General features: G+C 40.4%; 1 protein-coding gene across 2 annotated transcripts; it reads right to left on the minus strand.

Moving 5' to 3' along the window:
* Positions 1-17653: 17653 nt before the first annotated feature.
* On the minus strand, positions 17654-22462 carry marcks (myristoylated alanine-rich protein kinase C substrate). 2 transcript variants are annotated; one of them, XM_031901649.1, is made up of 3 exons: positions 22127-22462; positions 21733-21838; positions 17654-19782 (listed from the first exon to the last, which is right to left on the minus strand). In XM_031901649.1, exons 2-3 carry the CDS (start codon positions 21832-21834, stop codon positions 19024-19026), a joined length of 861 nt encoding a protein of 286 aa, XP_031757509.1. In that variant the 5' UTR covers positions 21835-21838; positions 22127-22462; the 3' UTR covers positions 17654-19023.
* Positions 22463-23103: the final 641 nt, after the last annotated feature.

The raw sequence follows: 23103 nt of genomic DNA on the forward strand, positions 1-23103 counted from the left end.
CGCTCTGGAGGAATTTTGGCCCACTCATCTTTGCAGAATTGTTGTAATTCAGCTTTATTTGAGGGTTTTCTAGCATGAACCGCCTTTTTAAGGTCATGCCACAACATCTCAATAGGATTCAGGTCAGGACTTTGACTAGGCCACTCCAAAGTCTTCATTTTGTTTTTCTTCAGCCATTCAGAGGTGGATTTGCTGGTGTGTTTTGGGTCATTGTCCTGCTGCAGCACCCAAGATCGCTTCAGCTTGAGTTGACGAACAGATGGCCGGATATTCTCCTTCAGGATTTTTTGGTAGACAGTAGAATTCATGGTTCCATCTATCACAGCAAGCCTTCCAGGTCCTGAAGCAGCAAAACAACCCCAGACCATCTGTCAAGAGTCAATACTGTGGTGAGTGGGAGAATGGAAGGCGAGTCCTTCAGGCAGGGGCTGTTACGGGACAGAGGAGGCGTGGACAGGAGCAGACGTAGACTAGACGACACAGGACGGGACGGAGCGGGCGTAGACTAGACGACACAGGACGGGACGGAGCGGGCGTAGACTAGACGACACAGGACGGGACGGAGCGGGCGTAGACTAGACGACACAGGACGGGACGGAGCGGGCGTAGACTAGACGACACAGGACGGGACGGAGCGGGCGTAGACTAGACGACACAGGACGGGACGGAGCGGGCGTAGACTAGACGACACAGGACGGGACGGAGCGGGCGTAGACTAGACGACACAGGACGGGACGGAGCGGGCGTAGACTAGACGACACAGGACGGGACGGAGCGGGCGTAGACTAGACGACACAGGACGGGACGTAGGCAAGATCAGGCAGGACCAGAGAGAACAGAACAGGCAAGGCTAGACAAGGCAAAAGTAAGGACTGAGGAGAGAGGAGCAAGGAGCAAAAACAGGAACAAGGTAAAGGGAGTAGGGACAAGGAAGCAAGGCTAAGGAGCAGAGAAAAGAAGAAACAAGACAAAGGAGCCAAAACAGGAAACACCAGCTAGGGTCAGGCCACAGTGCTGAATGTAATCAATGTTCAGGCACTGAGTGTTAGGAGGGCTGGGCTTATATAGGGCAGAGTCAGCCCTGATTGGCTGACCCCACCTAGCCAATAAGGCTGCTGGGGTAATATTATGAAACCCAGGACACTGGTGAAAGGGATTACAAAGCAATCCCCTCTCATCGGCTGCTCTCCTGGCTCAACAGTCAGAGAGAGCAGCCAAGAACCAGTAGGTCCTGGGATCAAACCCCAGCAGAGCCTGACACCATCACACTACCACCACCATATTTTACTGTTGGTATGATGTTCTTTTTCTGAAATGCTGTGTTACTTTTACGCCAGATGTAACGGGACACGCACCTTCCAAAAAGTTCAACTTTTGTCTCTTCGATCCACAAGGTATTTTCCCAAAAGTCTTGGCAATCATTGAGATGTTTTTTAGCAAAATTGAGACGAGCCTTAATGTTCTTTTTGCTTAAAAGTGGTTTGCGCCTTGGAAATCTGCCATGCAGGCCGTTTTTGCCCAGTCTCTTTCTTATGGTAGAGTCGTGAACACTGACTTTAATTACATAGTTACATAGTTACATAGGGTTGAAAAAAGACCAGTGTCCATCAAGTTCAACCCATCCAAGTAAACCCAGCACACTTAACCCACACCTACCAATCTATACACTCACATACATACACTATATATACAACCACTAGTACTAACTGTAGATATTAGTATCACAATAGCCTTGGATATTCTGATTGATCAAGAACTTATCCAGGCCCCTCTTAAAGGCATTAACAGAATCTGCCATTACCACATCACTAGGAAGGGCATTCCATAACCTCACTGCCCTCACCGTGAAAAACCACCTACGCTGCTTCAAATGGAAGCTCCTTTCCTCTAATCTAAAGGGGTGACCTCTGGTGCGCTGATTGCTTTTATGGGAAAAAAGAACATCCCCCAACTGCCTATAATCCCCTCTAATGTACTTGTACAGAGTAATCATGTCCCCTCGCAAGCGCCTCTTTTCCAGAGAAAACAACCCCAACCTCGACAGTCTCACCTCATAGTTTAAATCTTCCATCCCCTTAACCAGTTTAGTTGCACGTCTCTGCACTTTCTCCAGCTCATTAATATCCTTCTTAAGGACTGGAGCCCAAAACTGCACTGCATACTCAAGGTGAGGCCTTACCAGGGACCTATAAAGGGGCAAAATTATGTTCTCATCCCTTGAGTCAATGCCCTTTTTTATACATATATTATAATTGAGGCAAGTGAGGCCTGCAGTTCTTTAGATGTTGTCCTGGGGTCTTTTGTGGCCTCTCGGATGAGTTGTCTCTGCGCTCTTGGGGTAATTTTGGTCGGCCGGCCACTCCTGGGAAGGTTCACCACTGTTCCATGTTTTTGCCATTTGTGGATAATGGCTCTCACTGTGGTTCGCTGGAGTCCCAAAGCTTTAGAATTGGCTTTATAACCTTTACCAGACTGATAGATCTCAGTTACTTTTGTTCTCATTTGTTCCTGAATTTCTTTGGATCTTGGCATGATGTCTAGCTTTTGAGGAGGTTTTGGTCTACTTCTCTGTGTCAGGTAGCTCCTATTTAAGTGATTTCTTGATTGAAACAGGTGTGGCAGTAATCAGGCCTGGGGGTGACTACAGAAATTGATATTGAAATTGAAAATTGAAATTGATAAACCACAGTTAAGTTATTTTTTAACAAGGGGGGCAATCACTTTTTCACACAGGGCCATGTAGATTTGGAGTTTTTTTCCCCCTTAATAACGTAAACCTTCATTTAAAAACTGCGTTTTGTGTTCAATTATGTTATCTTTGACTAATAGTTAACGGTTTTTGATGAGCAGAAACATTTTGTGTGACAAACATGCAAAAGAATAAGAAATCAGGAAGGGGGCAAATAGTTTTTCACAACACTGTATATATATATATATATATACACAGTATTTTACAAACATATAATTGCATTCAGTGTGATGTCCATTCCTTTACTGATCCTCAGAAAAATATCAAATCAAACACTTGCATGGCCATGCAGTGCACAAAACATGTTTAAATTCCTGTTAAATTACCACCGTACAAGGAAACTCTCTTGCCCAGAAAACATTGTTTCCTGCATAGTTGCATTACTTATTTTTATAAATGTTTACAAAAATAATTTAATATTTACCTTATTGGACTTTAAAATACAAAACAAAATTAAAAAAAGAAAAGTATTATTCATGCATGGAAACTTTTTTCACCATGCCCCAGAGTGTATTGGCAGTATGTCTGTCTGCTCAAAATAAAGTGTAGTGCAAATGTTACAGATAAACGTGACAGCCTGCCACTAATCATCACTCTGTAAATAACAGCTAAACATAAAGGTAGAGACAAGTCTGGCTTTGTTCCATGTGCATATCATTAAACTTAGACAAACTCCTAGAAATGATAGAATAAGATATGATTCCAAGTGTACCTTTGTTAGTGGCTAAAGATGGCCATACATGGGCAGATTTCAGCTGCTGATTTGAGTCTTGGGCAGCTTACCTGCCGGTGTATGGGCATCCAGGACGGTGCCAGATCTCGATCAGGCAGGTTTGATTTTCCATCGGATCGGGGACTGCACCAGCTCATTGATGTGGTCCTTGGTCCTAGAGCTCCTAGGCCTGCCGTTTTAACTCATTCTTTGGCCCTAGGGCGAATTGATCAAATTAGCCCGATATTGGCCATCTAGGTGGGCATATCAGGAGAATGAGTGTATCATAATGTGTATGGCCACCTTGAGAGACTGCTTTTGTGTTTCTTGCAAGGGAGCTGTGGAAGACAGGCCCGAGCTAGGGGTAGGCAACTTGTCTATGGTGCAATGGTGGGGGCGCTGGAGGATCTAAAATGGATGATCCCTTGCACTCTCCCACCCCTCTTCTGCTCATCAGCACACGCATGCTCGCTCACAGAAGGGGGGCCTGGTGGAAAGTATGAGTGGATAAAGGAAGTTTCTTTAAGAAGTGGGATTTTTGCTTGACAATTATACAGGAAAATATTCTTGTTGATATGCTCGTTAATCCGGGTTTCAAGATGGCATGTACCACAGAATGCAGCTCATGGCCCTCATCAAGTTGGCTATAGTGCAGTAAGCCTTAGCAATCTATGAGCAAATATCTCCCATGGTCTGGTTTATTCCTATAGGCTAAATCTATACCCTTTTTAGGGTGATGTCCCCAATACTCAGCGCTTCTTGGTGGTGATCCTTTGAGAGATCTTCAGTGTTGTGAGACGTCTAGTGCTGCTTCCTCTTGAAAACAACCCCCCTTTTTGGACAGGCCTTCGTACACATAAATCTATACCCTGTTCCATGAAATAAGCAAAAACATTACACTGACACTGAAAGTTACATGTTAGTCAGAAACAAGATTAGTGAATGCATCCATCACTAGACACTTTCTCACACACATAAGGTTAGCAGTTTTTCTTGCATGGGTGGGCTGACAGTTTTGACCTGGAGAGCAATAAAATACCCAACACAAAAATAACAATCATAGCGATGCTGCAAACTGATGTATATACCCCTATGTGTCTAAAGCTCTTATAGATAACTAGTAGAACCCAGTGATTTTAGTCAGATTATGTGAAGGGATTTTTTTTAAAGGAGGGGTACATTTACTTTTTTAGGGCTACTGAACTAATTCATATAGAAGCCCATTGGCTGGGACATTCCTTTTATACCCTGTGTTCAAAGAACAGAACTCTTGGCCTCTTGTTCAGAGTAGACTTTTATGGTTGGTTTCCTAGCTGCTTGATGCCTCTAACAGGCTGCAGTGTCAGAGGTGCCCTGCAAGCACCAGCCACCATCTGGGATAACATAGAATATTTCTAAAATGGCAAACTGCAAGAAATATTTACTAGACATAGGGGCACATTTACTAACCCACGAACGTGCCGAATGCGTCCGATTGCGTTTTTTTCGTAATGATCGGTAATTTTGCGATTTTTTTCGGCGTCTTTACGATTTTTGCATAAAAACGCTATTTTTTCGGCGTCTTTACGATTCTTGCGTAAAAACGCGAGTTTTTTGGCATCTTTACGATTTTTGCGTTAAAACGCAAGTTTTTCGTAGCCATTCCGAAAGTTGCGCAAAGTCGCGATTTTTTCGTAGCGTTAAAACTTGCGCGAAACGTCGCGCCTTTTAAGTTTTAACGCTATGAAAAAGGCGCAACTTTGCGCGCAAGTGTTAACGCTACGAAAAAATCGCGACTTTGCGCAACTTTCGTAATGGCTACGAAAAACTCGCGTTTTTACGCAAAAATCGTAAAGAAAAAATCGCGAAAAAGTCGCAAAATGTTCGTTTCCAATCGGAATTTTTCCAATTCGGATTCGAAATCGTGTCTTAGTAAATCAGCCCCCTAGACTAAGCAAGAGTTGTTGACTGGGTGCAACACCTGTATCTGTGTGCTGCTTTGCCTACAGACATTATATTTGGAGAGAATGTTCCACCCTTTGATCAACTGCTTGGAACCAGCTTCTTAGTTGGGCCCTGAGGTGAGGCAAGTTTGCCAAATGTGAAAGAGCAAACTTGTAGTGGTCTGCAACTCCATCAATATTTTATCTTAGGTTTTTATGTTGACAATAAAAACAGTGACATCATTTAGCCAAAAGACCATTTTTTGCATGTACATACCTCAAATTCAGCATGTCTTGTCTAGATGTAAACCCTTTCCCACAATGGGAGACAGATGTTGGCTTTAAACCTTTGCTTTCAGTAACTGGTGCCCCCCCCCCCCCCCCCCCCATGGATAGCAAGAACAGCTAATGTTTCCAGGAAATATAGATAAGTTTTGCTCATTGGCTTGGAGGAGTTTTAGCCCTTTCCCACCCTGGTAAACATCAATAATTGTTGTTTGAGCCATACCACACTTTGAAAAACCTGTCTTGTTAAGATCAGACTTGGACAGTAAATGCCCAGATTTCTAAACTATAAGGCGGGCCTTTCCCACCAAAACTTTTTTACAAAGCAGTCAGCACATTGACATTAATTATTTTATCTGGACCTTTCAGTTAAGTTTTTTAATAAAGTATCATAAAAGACTCCATATTCACATATGGTAGGGCATTTATGGAGTATTGGAGTACTTGTTTACACATGTTTTATAATTCCATTCATCAGTACATAGAAATGTGAAAAATACACAACTCTGCTTATAAAATACTGTTCAGTGTTTGTCAAATGAATGCATCACTTGTGCAGAAGTACCTTTACCATCTGCAAAATGCAGTAGGTGCCAGGTGCAGAGCTCATCCTATAGGCTAAAATAGAATCAGATATAGGCAAGCAGGAAGTTTGTGGTTAGCTGTGTAAGTGCACAAGCAATACTATCACTGCTCTTATTCTAGCAGTGAGTTGTTGTGTATGACAGTAATAATTAGCAGAATTGATAATTATTTCAATTAGGAAATAAAAAATACATATATATTTCAAATATTCTCTAAATAAATATTCTCATGCATTGCTATACATGGCTACCTCTTCGATCCTGAAAATGAACATTTTATATGAGCTTCATTAGCTCCATGAAGACTGAAAAATTTTTGAGAGGGGAATAAGCCTTCTGTAAACCTTAATTTATTTTACACGGCAAATAAAAGTAAACGTAGAGGAGCCTTTCCCTTATCCATAAACCCATTATCAGTAAAGATCCAAATTTCATGGTGGCAAAAAAAGCGTATTGGGTTTATTTAATATTTTTTATAGTTTTTAGTAGACTTAAGGTATGAAGATCCAAATAGTGGAAAGATCCCTTATCTAGAAAGATCCAGATTTCACGCATTCAGAATAATAGATCACAATCTGTAATTGTGTTTCCTAGTAAAATGCTTGGCCTGCCCAGGATTGTATGAACAGTTTGGCTGATTTGGATCATAGTTCTAGGCCATCTGGGCATGAATGGCCATACAGGGAGCCAGTCAGACTGATAATCATGTAATCCTTGTTGATCAAGGATTATCGGCGATGATGGAAAATGTCTGTTGTTTGGTCTAAATGAAGTGTAGAGGCGCCACAGCTCTCTGGCTCTTCCTCACTTCCTGCTGGTGCAATTGTTCAGACAGTTAGCACAAATGAAATGAACAACACAAAGGTAGCCATACACATGTATGGTCACTCATATAATATCATATGGTTCCAGCCAGCTGGCTGGTTAATTTAGCCTGTGTGTAGACACCTTAATGGGAATATTTCACAAGGAAAGAAACACATGTATGTGCATATTATTTAACTAGAAATATATAACATATTTATGTACTTATTCTTATATTTAAGTATACAGAAGCGAATAAAAAAGCAACCTGTATTTTTATCAGAGCCTTGGAGTCGTGAAGTTGGAAGTCATTTTGGGAACCTGGAGTCAGAGGTACAAAAATGTAGGACTCAGAGCCAGAGTTGAAGGATTTATGTACTGACTCCACAGCTCTGGAGTCAGAAGCAATTTTGGGTACCTGGAATCAGAGTTTATGGAGATACCATAAACTAAGGAATCAGAAGGATTTAGGCACTGACTCCACAGCCCTGATTTAACTGCTGTTTCCTCCTTTTGGAGGAACCTAATATCTGTACCCACCGCCTCAACATTCTCCTCATCATTTCCCAAATACACAAGCATTGCATATTGGAGGCAAAATAATCCTATAGAGGTAAGTTAATGGTTAAATGATTTGGAGATCCAAATTAAGGCAAGATCCCTTATCTGGTAAACCCCAGATCTTTCTGGATAGAAGGATTCATACCTTAGTAAACTGTACTACAGTGTAAAAGAGTCTAACAGACAAGATGCAGAGTCATGATATTGTGCATATTTCACCACAACACTTTTAACACTTTTCACAGATTGCCATTGTCCCTAAGGGCTCTGGCACACGGGGGAGATTAGTCGCCCGCGAACAGGGAGTTAATCGCGGGCGACTAATCTCCCCCGTGTGCCAGAGCCCTAAGTGTTACTTACATCTACCCATTTGCACAATCACTCAACCCTGAGGCTGCCTATTAATACAGGAAAAGCATATGTGTAGGTAAGCGTTTTAGCATGTTCTTTTTTATGTCTGTGAATCTGCAAGGTTTTTGTTTCAGCTGCTGCAAATGTGACATGGCTGGGAAACTCTCTTGCAAATGTTTCTTGCTGTGACTTCAAAGAAAAAAACACCACTTAACAGGGGGATACAGGATCCAAAATCTGCCTTGAAGGCTTTGGCCACAGTGGACAGATAAGTTTCAATAGTAACAGTTACAAAAACTCACTGGGACATCATTATTTACAGTATTTACTGAGAATACTTTATTTTAACCAAATACTATTATTTAGTATTATAGCTATACTATATTAAGTCACACTTACAATTGCATGTTTAACACATTAACATAAAATTAAACTTTTGTACTAAATTGTGCTTTGAATTAAGAAATACATAAATTTAGAATATTCCAACAGACTCTATAAGCAAATTCTTGGGGCCGTTCCATTATCTGCTTTGCTTGGTATTCGCCATGTTTACCCATTTGCGTCCGGCCATGACCCCAATTACCCCAGGCCACACTTTTTCATTTCAAGGACAAACTACAGTAGGGCCATAATGAACACTATGTCAAGACTTAGGGGGAGATTTATCAAAACACGAATGCTCAGAGCGTTCGTTCGAACGCTCCGAGTGTATTTCCGCCGATTTTTTCGCGCTTGCTCGACTTTTTTGTATGTTGCACAAAAAATTCGGGAAGGATCTGCTGCTGTTTACAATCGTTCGGTACGAAAATTTCGTGACTTTTGGATCGCCAATACGATATTATCGTGACTAATATGATTTTTTCGTAAGCATTTTCATGATATTTGCGATCTTCATAAATTTTCGTTTCCAATCCGAATTTTTCCCATTCTGGATTCGAACTCGTGTTTTGATAAATCTGCCCCTAAGTAGAGTAGGCAGAATTTCCTGTTGACACATATTACCCATATTGTTGTCGGTATCTGCCACAGTATAAGGCATATGTGTATGTATAGGCTTTCTGTATAGAGTTTCCTGTGCGTGTCTGCATGGTGCACGTTACATCTGCATATCAGCATAGCATTACATTACATATTAAGCAATAATTTCAGATTTTCTGCAGTTCATAAATCAGTGATGTAATTAGAAGAGCTTGCACTCATTGCAAATTACCATCAAAATATGGTGTTCCTTATTTGGTCTTGTTGTGTGTGTTTTCAATATGTTTTTTAAGTGGTGTGGTGGTCCTCTGTGTTAATATAGAACATGCCTTTTGGTTTTGCGGGCCGTGCACATATGGTGAAGAAGAATATGTTTCTATAGAATAGGATCTATGGTTGGCCACTACATGGCTGAGTAAGCTCCGTTCGCTGGCTTTTCACCTTCACAGCTTACAAGTCACTGCTCCTTGGCAATGAACCTGACTGTTGATTGGACATATGAAATGAACCAAAAACACATCTGCTATTTTCATGCATGATGCTACTTGGTGACCTTGGAACTAATGTTGGAATTATGAGTACAAACATGCAACTTTATGTATCTCCAATGCCCCTACATTATATTTGCCGTTATAGCAAATAAATTGCGCCCCATATGTGATGTGTCTCTTACATGAATGGTTAACACATTGCTTAAGGCCCACAAGTGCCGTTACACAGTTGGCTTCATACCAGGTAAATTAATTAGTTACGGTGGGTAGAATGTACTCCATATGTGTCTCTGCCAGAGAGTAGTTATTACTTTGCCCTAGGCCAGCTACATTCTTTATGCAGTCATCTTTGTACCAGGTAAATTAATTAGTTACAGTGGGTAGAATTTGCTCCATATGTGTTCCTAGCAGAGAGTGGTTTATCCTGTGCCCCGGGCCCACTAGCTCCTTTTTAGAGTCATCTTTATAGTTGGTAAATTAATCAGTTATGTTGATTCTAACAGTTTCACGTTCAACACTATGCGGCATGGAGTTGGATAACGCTGCTGAAACAAAGGCCTTAGTGTAAATATATTTATGGTAACTTTATTATTCATTTTGCTCAATTTAGTTTGGAAAAAAAACAAAAAGCTACTACAGATAACTAAGAATTATGGATTTAGAAATCTATGTATGTTTTGTGCATATTATTGCTTATTCAAGTCATGTCATTATTTTATGGCACCAGAATCCACAGTAGTTTATTATCTAAGTGGACAAAACTGCACCAGTGATGTCAATCATACAATAATGGTACAGTAATGAAAGCAACTCTCTAATTGGTTGTTATGGTTAACTAACACAAAGCAGAATTGCTTAGTGTTAGTGAATGAGTGACAGTGTCTCAGAGATTTTGGATGAGGTTAAGCCATCAGTGCAATCACGATTGCTTCAACAAATGGTAATACATTTAAACATGCAGACAAATAAGGCTTCTGTGTGGACTAAACTTTACTAGTGTGTTTTATGAAAATAAATAGGTAAAAATCTAACTCATAAATAGACAATGTTTTCCTTTGGAAGGCTCACTACACTAGTGTACTGACTGACATATGCATTTTCTCTTGTCTGTGTTCTGCATTTTTTCTCTTCCTTGACCCATTAGCAACAATTTCTATTGAACATGTGTAGAAAATAGTAGCAACAAGCTTTGTGGAGGTGGTAACATTGTAACCATGATTCAATGCCATGCCCACTTTATAAAGTAATGGGGACACCAGAACTTCCTCTATGCCTGAAAGTGCTTCTTTAACTTGACAGAAATCATCCTGTGCTCTATTGCCCTTAGGCTGCGAAAAGATCAGAGCAGAAGGAGTACATCACATTATGTGGGATAACTATTTAGATGGTTACATGATATAGTTTTACATGAGCCTGATTTAAGAAAGCACTTCCTCTTACTTAAAAGGGGGATCATAACTCTTTTTGTCAGTAAAATATATATTTGTTGTGTTTTGCACTAAAAGGGAAATATCATCACAGCAGACAGCTTTGTTACTTTACTACCTCATCTGACCTGTACCATAGCTGCTTTAGATAGAACAAACTTTACTAACTTAGAAACAAGGCCTTCGTTTTAATAAAAAAAAAGCTTCATAACATTGTTTTTCCTTCATAAAGGGCTTACGATCCTTGCAATAAACAATGAAGTATGAGATTGTAGCTTATTGGATAAACATGACTCTCCTTACATGCATACTACTCATGCTAAAAACAACTACAGGTTTGCAATCTACTAAATATGGAGGATGGTTCAGTAGTTGCAAGCTGTGTTGTATCTTAAGTATAAAAAAAAAGGAATATTCCTTCAGTGATGTTTTCTTAAAGAAAAACTACACTCCCAGAAGGAATATTTAACCAACAGATAGTTTATATCACATTAAGTGGACCATTGAAGAATCTTACCAAACTGTATTATATATATAATTAAATATTGCTCTTTTACAGCTTCTTCTTTGACCCATTATTTTGTGATGGTCTGTGTGCTCCCTCAGAGATCACCTAACAAGAAATAATGCAGGATGTAACATAACACACCTAGGAATATGCCATATTAACTATTGGAGAATGTTTTTTTTAATGTTTCTTGAAGGCAGGCATATGTCTTAAATAAACTTTTGACAAATTTTAAGGGTGTGCCGGCCACGGAATATTTATTGCTATATATATATATATATATATATATTTAGTCGTCCAGGAGAGGAATCCGCACTCACAGGTCTTATGTGCAAATAAAAGGTCTATATTAAAGAACAAACACCGACGTCTGTTACAATTACTTCAGTTCTGCCTTACATTGAATTATTTCAGATTTTCCCGCCATACACTGTATTTAAGGGCTTATATCACCTTGTATGTCTCACTTTGAGAAAGGCTGTAGCAATGGCAGAAACGTCAGTGTTTGTTCTTTAATAAAGACCTTTTATTTGCACATAAGACCTGTGAGTGCGGATTCCTCTCCTGGACGACTGTAATCTAAAGAATTATTTAAGGACTGCACCCAGACAATTTTATCATCATTATCATGAGTGCTGACTTTCTACTGTTATATATATATATATATATATATATATACAGTATATAGTAAGCCCAAACAAAACCACACTCACAGGACTTGTATGAAGCAAAAAAATGGTGTTTAATTCAACGTTTCGGCTTAGACTCAAGCCGTCTTCAGGACACACAGGCCTATGATCACAAATATAGATTGTAAGGATAGCATTTCACAGTAACAAACTAGTTTTGATGGGTTAGATCAAGGATCCCCAACCTTTTTTTACTCGTGAGCCACACCCTGATGTAAAAACTGTTGGTGAGCCACACGATCATGAGGCCTTATGTGAAAGGAAAAGCCAAAGAAGAATTAACTGCAAAGTGCGTTTAATCACACGACATGTTTTATCAAGAGAAAAAGGAAAAAAGCCTTGCTATAAGGGAACTGTGTATGGAAGCTGTTTACAAGCATGATAGGTAAGTGTGCATGCATGCACTATTTAAACCCTCGCTTTCCGTAATCCCCGCTTCCACCAATGCACGCGCTCCCCCCCACCCCTGCTCACACTACCCCATGCGATCTCAGGGGGGTATGCCCTCCCTGCTCCCTCCTATTTCCATGCATCTATAAATACAGTGGCACAGTATGATATAATTCTTCACAAATATTTATAGAATGATTAAGATAGTTGGGGCTGGATAAAATATAAAAAGTGATATACAGCTTCCATTTAGATGTTCATTTATTAACTTACCCATGGTTTTATGTTCTTAAATCCCTTTAAAGATGTTCAACCTGAGGCGTTATTCAGTGTTTATAGATACAGAATGACAGAAGAGTGCTCTGGAAGAGCTACTTCCCAAAAATAAGGTGGCTAGTGAATATACCGGGAAAGATTTCATTGGTTAAAAAACTTAAAGAAAGCAGAATGTGCTGTAAAAGAATGAGGGCAAATAAATGATTTAATGCAGCGCTTGAAAGAAATGAAGCATGACTGTTACCTCATTGACAGCTCTTGGAATGAAGCAGTATTGTATCTTAAGTAGCCCCAGGATATAGTCATACTGATTCTCTTTCTAACACATGATAATAACTACATTGCAGCGTGGTATAGTATTGGCTCTAATCTTAAACCTAGAATAGTTATGTTCATAAATAATAACCAGAACTCAATAAATAGAGCATAAACTAAGGATTCCGCAAAGCGGGTAAAATTTTCAGAAGTCCCATTGGGGGCTGTAGGCTGCACATTGTTTTACCTTATCAGTTGCTTTGTTCTTTCATCTGTGTGGATTGTAAAGCCTGAAGCCTTGCATTTATTTTAGAAGCTATGCTTCAAGACTGAGGGATCAGTTTATTTACATACAGACCTCGAGGTCAGTTTTTCTGTGTCACAGTCTTTCAGTTTAGGCTTGATAATATCTCACCGTGGTGGGTCAGACTGCTTGTAGGCAAGTGTAGAGACTATGGTTAATTTGAGCTTCTGATGGAAGCAGAGAAAGCCTACCACTAACTATACAGAGGCAGATATTAGCTGCTGACATTTTAGTTGGAAGCCAATTGTTTCATGTATGTGATGAAAATAATGCCTACTCTAATCACCATTTGATCAGGTTTTGGTAAAGGCCATGTGATCTAGCTGTTCACATAGGTGACCAAATCAGGCAAACATCTGCTTGTTTTATGATCACTCATAACATGCAAACTGGCTTCACATTGTGTGTGGAGGATGTTTTGAATAAATAAAACCTCAAACAGAAAAAAATGATGTAGCTATTGGTCCTGATTGTTTCTTGTAGGTGTCATTAGTGGACCTGCAACATGACTTCTCTAGTGATCTGGTCATTGGACCAAATATAGTTTGGATTGTTTTTCTAAACAGACAGAAGGCAATCACCCCTGTGTAGCCAGATTAAGACTAAAGATGGATTTGGAGTTGTTGGGTTTATTTATATTACTATTTATTACCCTTTATTTATATAACAACATATAGTATTGATTCCTACCCCAGTGGAACTTACAATTAATGTTATGTAATGCTTTATGACAGGCTCGGATTATTCAGTATCACTCATTATACTGTATTTGTCCACAGCTGGATGGAGCAGGGGTGGGTCATACCATTATATAGCCCCACAATTCCTGCATAATCTGCATGACTATACATTTCTTGCAAATGCAGTTGTCTGAAGGTAGTAATTGAGTGGTAATCAGTGAATGTCTTAATCCATTTTGTATACCTGTACCTTGCTTTTTCTGAGGTACATGAGCAAGTCCAAGATTACCTGTTAACCTTGAGAGATCAGTGCTCCTGTGCCAAAAGCCCAATATTAGCCACTAAAACTGCTACTAGCTTTAAAATAGCTAAATGAAAAGTGACACAAAATGAAAGTAAACTGGAAAAGTGGTCAGAAGAGGACGCTGAGAAAATTGCTGAGAAATAGAGTACAGTTCCCAACAAGTGCTCAAAGGTTTGGATTCTTTGCAATCCTAGCTGTTGGATTTTGGCAAATGTTCAGAAATAGTTTTTTTCTTAGTCAGTCTTTTTTTTTTCAAGCAAGGAGGTGGTGGTAAGAATTTGGTGGTCTAACGGCTGCTGACATTTACTGTCATCTCTGAAGCATAGTTAGGTCTCACAGCTGGTACAATAAATAGTTTCAAGGCATAGACTTAATCTTGCAGCAGTTATGGTTCTAAAACAACTTACTCGTGTAAGTGAAGCACAAGTTACTCTCAAGACATTCTGGCCACCCCATGGGCCAAGGTAATATAAGTTAACGCCCCTTCACAAGTGGAACAAGAGTACCCATTGCACTACTCTATGCTGCACCTTCAAATTAATAGGCACATTGGAATTAATATGGTAAACAAGGTCCTATATCATGCTTTACATATGTAATTATGTTGTTGAAGTGGATAGCTTGATATGAGGTGAATTTATTACTGGCCATAGTCAGGCTGCAAAAGATAAAGGTTTTTTTTACATATTGGGTAGTAACCGCCCATTTCAATTACCTTTTTATAGGCAGGATTCTATCCACCACGAGTTTCAGTTAACATCTGTTTTATGTTTTTTTTTTATTATAGCAATGTGATGAGTTGACATTGTTACAAATATGATTCCTGTTCCCATGTGCAGCTGTACAGGAGTGTAACCACAGGGAAAGCAGATCCTAAGGCTGCTAAAGGGCCCAGAAGAGCACAGAGTTCAGTGTAACCCAGACTGAGGAACAAGTTCAGCGTATTTTTATACAAAACAGTTTTGCTGTGGGGCAAGTTAATAACATGCTAGTTACATGCCTAGTATATAGGCTTATGGCACTGGAAGGTAATAAGAGTACAAATGGAGAATGACCCTTTCTGGGATATAAACATATACAATATGTTCAGTGGGCTGGTCTGCTGGGTGCCCACAGCTGCTGCTTATTGGTGGCATCTGTATAAAGTGGGGTTAAATAAGGTGACTAAAGCATAAAGCAAGTCAACTTTTTCATTGTGCCAAATGTCTGATTTAGTTTGAAATCATAATTTTAGACATTTGCCTTCTAAGAAACACACGGAGCTCTTGCGTAGTTTTGATATACCTTCCATGGACCAAAAGGGATACTGTTGCATCCTACCTAGGCAATAAGGTCTAAACTGTTACGGTTTAAGACCTTATTGCCTAGATAGGCTGGTTCATTGGAAGCAGGGCTGTCTTAACCTTTTGCATGTCAGTATTTGCTTGTATTGGGAAGCTGGGGTAATGTATGAAAGGCTTTATACACATCCAGTAACCCAGAGCAATGACATTTTCTATTGTAGTTAGTCTGGTTGCTATAAATGTTTATAAATTTGCCCAGTATTAATAAATGACCCCTGATAATGATATGTACAACTGAGATTGCAGTATCAGGAACTCACAATTACACCAAATAACTTTATGCTCCCTTTCTACAAAACTTATTTATTTTTAGGAAATCCTGTTTATTAACACCAGGAGAAAGGCCTTCAGGGCATAACCTAGGTTAGAAAACTATAATAAATATTAGTTCAGAGGTGCTCAACTTGCAGGGTTAACACCCCCCTCAGGATGCAAATCTCAAACTGAACTCAGATGTGATATTTAAGAGTAGATGTGTGTGTTTTTGGGTATTGGCAAAATTGTCAGGCTAGTCCCGTGGGCTTCACAATCTCCTCTAAACAACCGGGGATCTTAAGTCAAACGGCAGAAAATATGATGGTGAAAATCTGATGTGGTTGCTTACATCCATTTGGCAATGATATTCCTTTTCAATGTGAGCAGATCCATTAGATCAGGGATCCCCAACCTTTTCAGCAAGCCACACCATCATAAGGAAAGTTCTTTGGAGAAGCCAAACAAGGACTGTGATTGTGGCTTTTTGGTAACCCCATGTAGACAGCTAGCCTGCTTGGAGTAAAAAGGTCTTTGTGCTCGCAAAACTTGCCTCCCAGCCAGAAATGTACAAATGGTGCAACATGGAGTAACAAGTTACTCATGAGCCACTGGTTGGGGATCACTGCATTATTAGATGGAGCAATGACGCAGATTAATAGATGTTAGGTACATAATCTACAAGTTAAGCAGGTAGCCTCCTTAGAAAGGAATTATATGAAGACATATTCAGAACAGAATACAATAAACATGCCAAGGAGGTTTTCAGAGCAACTACTAGTGGGTCAGTCAGTTATTTATACTGAAGTGATATAGCAACCTATAGGATATTTTTAACATGTGGCTGAATACTCAAAAAAGCCACACATTTAAATGCTGGAGATAAACCACCATCTAAAATATCTTTAAAAAAGGCCAGACATCAATATTCCTGGGCAATACAGCCAATGTTATACTGTATATTTGTTTATGCATCAGCAGGGCATTACAAATGCACATGAAAGAGGCAATATTTGGAAAATAGGTTTATATTAGCTGTTCCACACACAACGCGCAAAACAGATATTTTATCTCCCAGGTTAAAGAGGCAAGAGGTTTTTTCTCTTGCTAAGTAGGGTAAAAAGTGGCATGTTTAAAATTAATCCTTGTAATTCAAAGAAATCTATAATTTTCCATACCAACACAGCCACAATAGGTCATGCATGTGGTTAAAAAGGGAGAGTATACATTTATGTTCAAGTTCTGTCCAGTGAAACGCTAATATCATGAAATCGAAGAAAAACAATTGGTGTAAGTTAAAAGAAAGTTCTCAGAAGAGCAAGCAGAGTAATTCTAAATTGTAATATGGGTGGGTGTATGTTGCATTTAAGAGTTTGAGTGTTGCTCGTTGTCCTCTTATAGAAACAAGTTTATATTTGCCATCTCCAGGAACTCATAAAAATGCCTCAATTTTCCTTCTACAGCACATCCATTAGAACTGCTGTAACCATGTAAACTGAGCAGGGCAGTCTAAATACCTCCATCTCCCACAACTGTTCTAAAGGAAGGTGGGACTAAGAATTTAAAGTGTTTTCAGCTTTACTGTTTTGCTGTAATTAATGCACAAAATAAATACAAATATGAAAATAGTAAAAAGCATTGCATGTCCCAAGAACACACATGGATACTGCCCCCTTTGCTAGCTACTCAGGCCAAAAGCTATAAGTTTGCTTCCATTTTATCATAGAAATATGCAAAAAAAAAAAAAAAACAAACACGTGCAGAACACGCCAATGTTTTTACTAGATATTTACAGATTTATTTCAACCCTGCCTAAGACAGGTTATTTGAAAGGCCATGTGTTATTACAGCCCATGCAAGTTAGTATAAAGCAGGTGCCATTATAAACAGAAAACCAGTTAGCATTAACACTACAAAGAGACGCAGAGAAAAACGTATCATACATTTTATTCACATTTATTTTTCGCTTTTAGTGTGCTCACAGAAAATTAGAACACCTTAAGCAAGAGTTTAATAGCAATTTTGTAAGCAAAGTTACATTCCATCTCTAAGTCAAATTGGTCAAAGCTTCTCCAGTATTTACAAAACATGAAAGACGAGATGCTACACAAAAACCCATTGCATCTGAAGATTTTTCCTTAATTCTTAAAGACAACTGGAAAAGAATGCATTGTCTGCTGTAATAAAAAGGAAAAAAAAAAAAAAAAAAAAAACCAAAAAGAACATACCACAGTAGAAACAGTAACCATTCCACTTATCACAGCTTGGTTGAGTTTAAAATTTGTGTTTAAAAGGTCCAATATGACTGCAGTTTTACAAAAATGGGCAGGGTGGAAAGGAGTTGCAAACTTCATGTGCTTTTGGATAATCAATATTCCTTTTATACAATAGTCACAGTTAAAAACACCCTGCTGGTAATACATAATTACAATTTTATTAAGGTCATAAACCAGCAATAAACAATAAAGCCTATACAACTCGTATTTCTACTTAATCACTGACTGATACAGCTAACATGAGATAAGTGAAAAGTTCCTATGGTTTAAATGAATTACTAAAACTATGATCTGGGTATTGATTTTTTATTTTAAGTTTTTCTTGCCATCTAAGTAAAGACCTTTAGTGTTGTAAACCTTGTAGAAGGCTGCCCCTCACAAAATACTTAACTTTCTTAAAAAAAAAAAAGCCCAAATGAAAGAAAAAAAACCAAAAAAAAAAAAAAAACAAACACAAACCCCATTCCACGTGGCACAATATCTTGGCAGTGTGTGCACCACCTGAATCCCAATGTGGCCCTCTATCACTTCATTTGATAAACCCCCTTAAGACCCACCCATCTCCTTCATGTATGGGCGCATGTCCATAAACTGACAAAAGTATACATTTTCAATAAAAGATGCAAAGTACGCAAAAAACATTAATACTGATGCAAAAAAAGGAATAAGGCCGATGACGTGATTTTGACCTCGGCCTGTTGGAATGGTGATAACATAATTTGAGATGGGATCTGTAAGGAGAGAAAGACAGAAAAAAAAATTTCTTTAAATCAATCCCTGGTTGTAGACAAGTTCTCCAAAACCAGTACCTGGCACCACTCCAACAAACAAACAAGGGGAGAAAAAAAGTCCTTTGATTATCTCAAAACTGCCATTTCTTTACTCTGCTGAATCTGCTGCTGGACTAGATTCAGATGTAGCTTCCTGTGTAGGAACTGCTGGTTCTTCAGCTTTGGGTGCCTCTGGTTCAGTGGATGGGGCTTCAGGAGCAGCAACTGGGGCTGGGGCCTCCTCTGCTGGTTTTTCTTCAGGCTTCTGCTCCTCAGCAGGTTTTGCCTCTTCTACTGCAGGTTTTTCTGGTGCAGCCTCTTCTGCTTTGGTTTCAACTGCTTCAGGAGATGCTGCTGCAGGCTCCTCCTTTTTCTCCTCTGTGCTACTGGCTGCAGGAGCCTCCTCTGTGGCTGGTTTGGCCTCCTCACTGTTAGCAGCCTCAGGAGCAGCTGCAGCAGTGTCCTCTTTTGCCTCCTCAGTGGAGGCAGCAGCACCCTCATTCTCTGCTCCCTCACTATTCTCCTTCTTGTTCTTTTTAAATGAGAAACCACTCAACTTAAAGGATTTTTTGAATGAAAAACGCTTCTTTTTCTTCTTGGGGGTTTCATTGCTAGTAGAAGGGGTAGAGGTTGACCCTGCTTCCTCTGTTTTAGCTGCAGGTTCTCCTTCAGCTGGAGAAGCAGGTTCTGCCTGCTCCCCTTCAGTGGGGGATGCAGCTGCCTCTTTCTCTGGAGCTGCCTCAGCTGAAGCAGCTTCCTCCTTGGCTGTTTCCTCAGCAGGGGCACTCCCATTGACTTGAACTTCTTCCTTTCCAGCCTCAGCTGCAGCAGGAGAGGCATCTCCATTTACCTTTACATGACCGTTTTCCTAAAGAAGGGAAGAAAAAAAAACAAAAAACAAAAAAAAACAAGAACAATTAAGTTTTAGCAGAACACATCTCCTCTAGTTAACGCAAAATACATTTTAAAGCAAAATTAATTTAGCTGTAGGCTTAAGTGAATAAAACATGTCCATAAGCCTGAATGCATATAAAAATGACTTGAGTGGAATCTGCCAAGCCTCTTTGCTCTAAGAAGAAACAGAGCCTCAGCCACAGCTTGTAGTACTGCCCTCTAGCGGATACATACATTGTCATAAAAACTGCAACACTCCTTGTGAATGTATTTTTACCCCAACCTTTACACTGAAGCATATAACAGAGCAGTGCAAAATAAATTAACATCTAAAATGGTGTTTAAAAAATGGCTTTTTTATATATAAAAAGTCCATTATAGTCCAAACACATGAACTAAAGCCATAAACTGTGATTGCAGATATCCTCCTCTACAACACCAGGAATTGAACCATTATTTTACAACTCAGATACTTGCAGAACTCACAGGTCAGTTGGAGAAGATAAGGTTGGTGTGGAAATCTCTTTTCAATATATTATCCACTACACTTATATACACAGCCTCAAAGAGAAACCAATTGTCTTTATAATCGTTCCAAAACAGACCAATACTTGAAGTGCCTGAGCTACCAGCATCACATCATCTTAGGACAATCTAAACTGATCAGTTAAGCTCTGACCCACCTATATCAAGCTAGATACATATTCAATTTATAAAAGCTAGGGAAAGGAGCATGGGAACATGCTAGGGGACAGGTTTAGCATAAACAAGCTGTTTTACAGACTAAACATAATTAGGCTTATCTAGACATCTCACCTACATAGTCCATAAACCAAAGATCCAACATGAAGGGATAACACCACAGCCAGCAAAACAGCAAAGAGTTACAGTCTGAACATTTCTATATAATAACAGTGTCATGAAGAACCTACACCCAAAATCAGATTACACTATCACGCAATGGGCGCTAGGTGGCCCTAGAGAGTTGGCAAGCAATTCCCTCCGTGATCATGCCCCTCCTCCACCGTCCAAGCTACTGGAGTTCAAGTCTTAAGGTGCATAGGCGAATGCAGGCCAGCAGAGGGCGCTGCGCTTCCATCTAGTGAGCAAAGCCCAGAGGAACTCGCTCAGACTGCAAGTGCATTAGCTTCCACATCACGCCTTCTTTCTAGGCAGAATATAGAGGCGAACGGGAGACAAAGCCTGCGCTTTCCCTCTCATACAAGATATTAGAAAAGAAAGGGAGGGGGCTGCTCTATCCCTTGATTTACACAATGGCGTCTGAAGACCCCCACCAACACCCCCATACATTGCAGGAAAATGTTCATGGGCACCAGCAAACCCGGAGCACGTATTTATATCACTATTGTACATAGCATCATCTTCTTTAGAGCGTACATTTATAATATACAGACTGCGGCTGAGAGCCCAGCCCCACACGGCAGCCAGCGGGTAAAGCAAATGCTACAGATGCCTAAATACCAAGCAATGGCTACTGGCTGCAGCCACATGTTGCTGGACCACGCTCGGTGGCTGGCTAAGTCTATTACAGACGCCCATGCTGTCTGCCAGTGAGAGCCGTGTATCTATTAGCGGCGGGCTCGGCAGGCTCTAACCCAACAACATCTTTCACGTAAATCTCCACATGTATTAGTCCCGGTAACAGGTAGTGTTGGTCCCCACAAACCGGCTGCACATGGACTAGTCCCCGTAACAGGTATAGCAATGGGCACATTCTAACAATAAGGGAGGGGGGGGGAGCGATATAAGCACAACGAGATGGACGGGACGCTTACCCCCAATTAGTCCCCCAATTCCAGACAGTAAGTCGAGCGGTTCCAGTTACAAGTCTAACAATGAGAGAGGGAGGGGGTCCATGTGCCAAACACTAAAGTCTGGCACTGAGAGATGGACGGGCATTTACCTGGCCATTCGCCTTGGATGGGGACGCTGCCACAGCTTCTCCGGGCTTCTCGGCGGTAGCTGATTCGCCTTTGGCTGCGGTCTTGGAGAATTGGGCTCCCATTGCTCTCTGTGTATCCAACAAAAAATGGAAAGGCAGAAGTGACTCCCAAGAGACGAGATATAGATATAAAGAAAAACCTACGACAGGCGATATAAAGTCAAATAGAATGAGAGCAGCACCGCAACTGAACAAGAGCCGGGCTTTAGAAAGGGAGAGCGGAGGGAGACAAAGAGATGTGACTGCTGGCGGCTGAAGCCTGGACACAATAGAGATGAGAGCCGGAGGAACGCAGCTGCAACTCCTCTATACAAAAAGGAGGGGAGGGAAAATAAAGTGGAAGAGAGATATTCACCAATTTAGATGAAGGCTTGCGGAAAAAAAATTGAGGGGGGGTGAAAAATATTTCTTCCTTCCTTTGCAAATTCCCCGAAAAAAAATAATTCTATGTACACACACACAGACAGAAAAAAAATCCCCCAGATTTGTAAACCGTGCTGGATACAACAGGAAAATGGAGAAATCTCCCCGCTCGCTAATAAGATGCGGAGTCCAACGCCCAAGTTGCACAGATGAATGGGCTTCCCAAAAGCATGACGGCAGACCCAGTGCGAGTTGAGCCAATCAGAGAGGAGCTAGACAAAGAACGGGGGAGGGGCTTGGCGTTTGAGGGCAGAACAATGCAGCCCGGGCATTGCATGAAATGTGGTGGTGGGGGGGTTATCATGAGCACTAATATACTAATACTGCACGGGGGGGGGATGTACAGCTGAAAAGCGTCACAACATAATCCCACATAACTGTTTATTCATTTAACTATTAATTTAACGCTATAATGCAACATGCGCCCGATCAGCGGTATCTGATTTATAACTCTCAGCTTGGGCTGTGGGGGCATTCTAGAAGTTGTAGTTCAACAAGAGCTGTTTAGCCACAAGTTGGATTGTTCCGATTGAGGCTAAGCATTGCTCGCTGTGGAAATAGGTGTTGGCGGCTTCTTGGATGCTACGGTTAAGATTAGAGCCGAGAGGCTCAGTAGCCCCCCCCCCCTTCCAATTTCCATTTCTCCTCTCGCAGCTGATCAACAGATTGACTCCCCCCAACCATTAACTGATGGAAATGATCCCCATTCGCTTCCATTTAGAGAGTATTTAAAAAGGGAAACGATCACATTTCGGTTTTTGCAGATCACAAGTGAGAAAATGAGTTTGGTCTGGTGTCCAGATGTGAGAGAAAGCCTGTCTCTGCTGCCTCCCAATAAATACATTGTATCTCTGCTTTCTGCCATTTTATATATATATATACATATATATGTAGCCCACGGCTCTAACT

This window comes from Xenopus tropicalis, chromosome 5, assembly GCF_000004195.4.
Source record: "Xenopus tropicalis strain Nigerian chromosome 5, UCB_Xtro_10.0, whole genome shotgun sequence".
Classification (NCBI taxonomy): Eukaryota; Metazoa; Chordata; class Amphibia; order Anura; family Pipidae; genus Xenopus; species Xenopus tropicalis.

Excerpts from the sequence above, each read along its gene's own strand:
- marcks (XM_031901649.1), bottom strand. The coding sequence starts at position 21,834 with ATGGGAGCCCAATTCTCCAAGACCGCAGCCAAAGGCGAATCAGCTACC. Across the intron at positions 19,783-21,732 it reads CATCCAAGGCGAATGGCCAG|GAAAACGGTCATGTAAAGGT; the intron begins GTAAATGCCCGT and ends TCCCTTCTTTAG.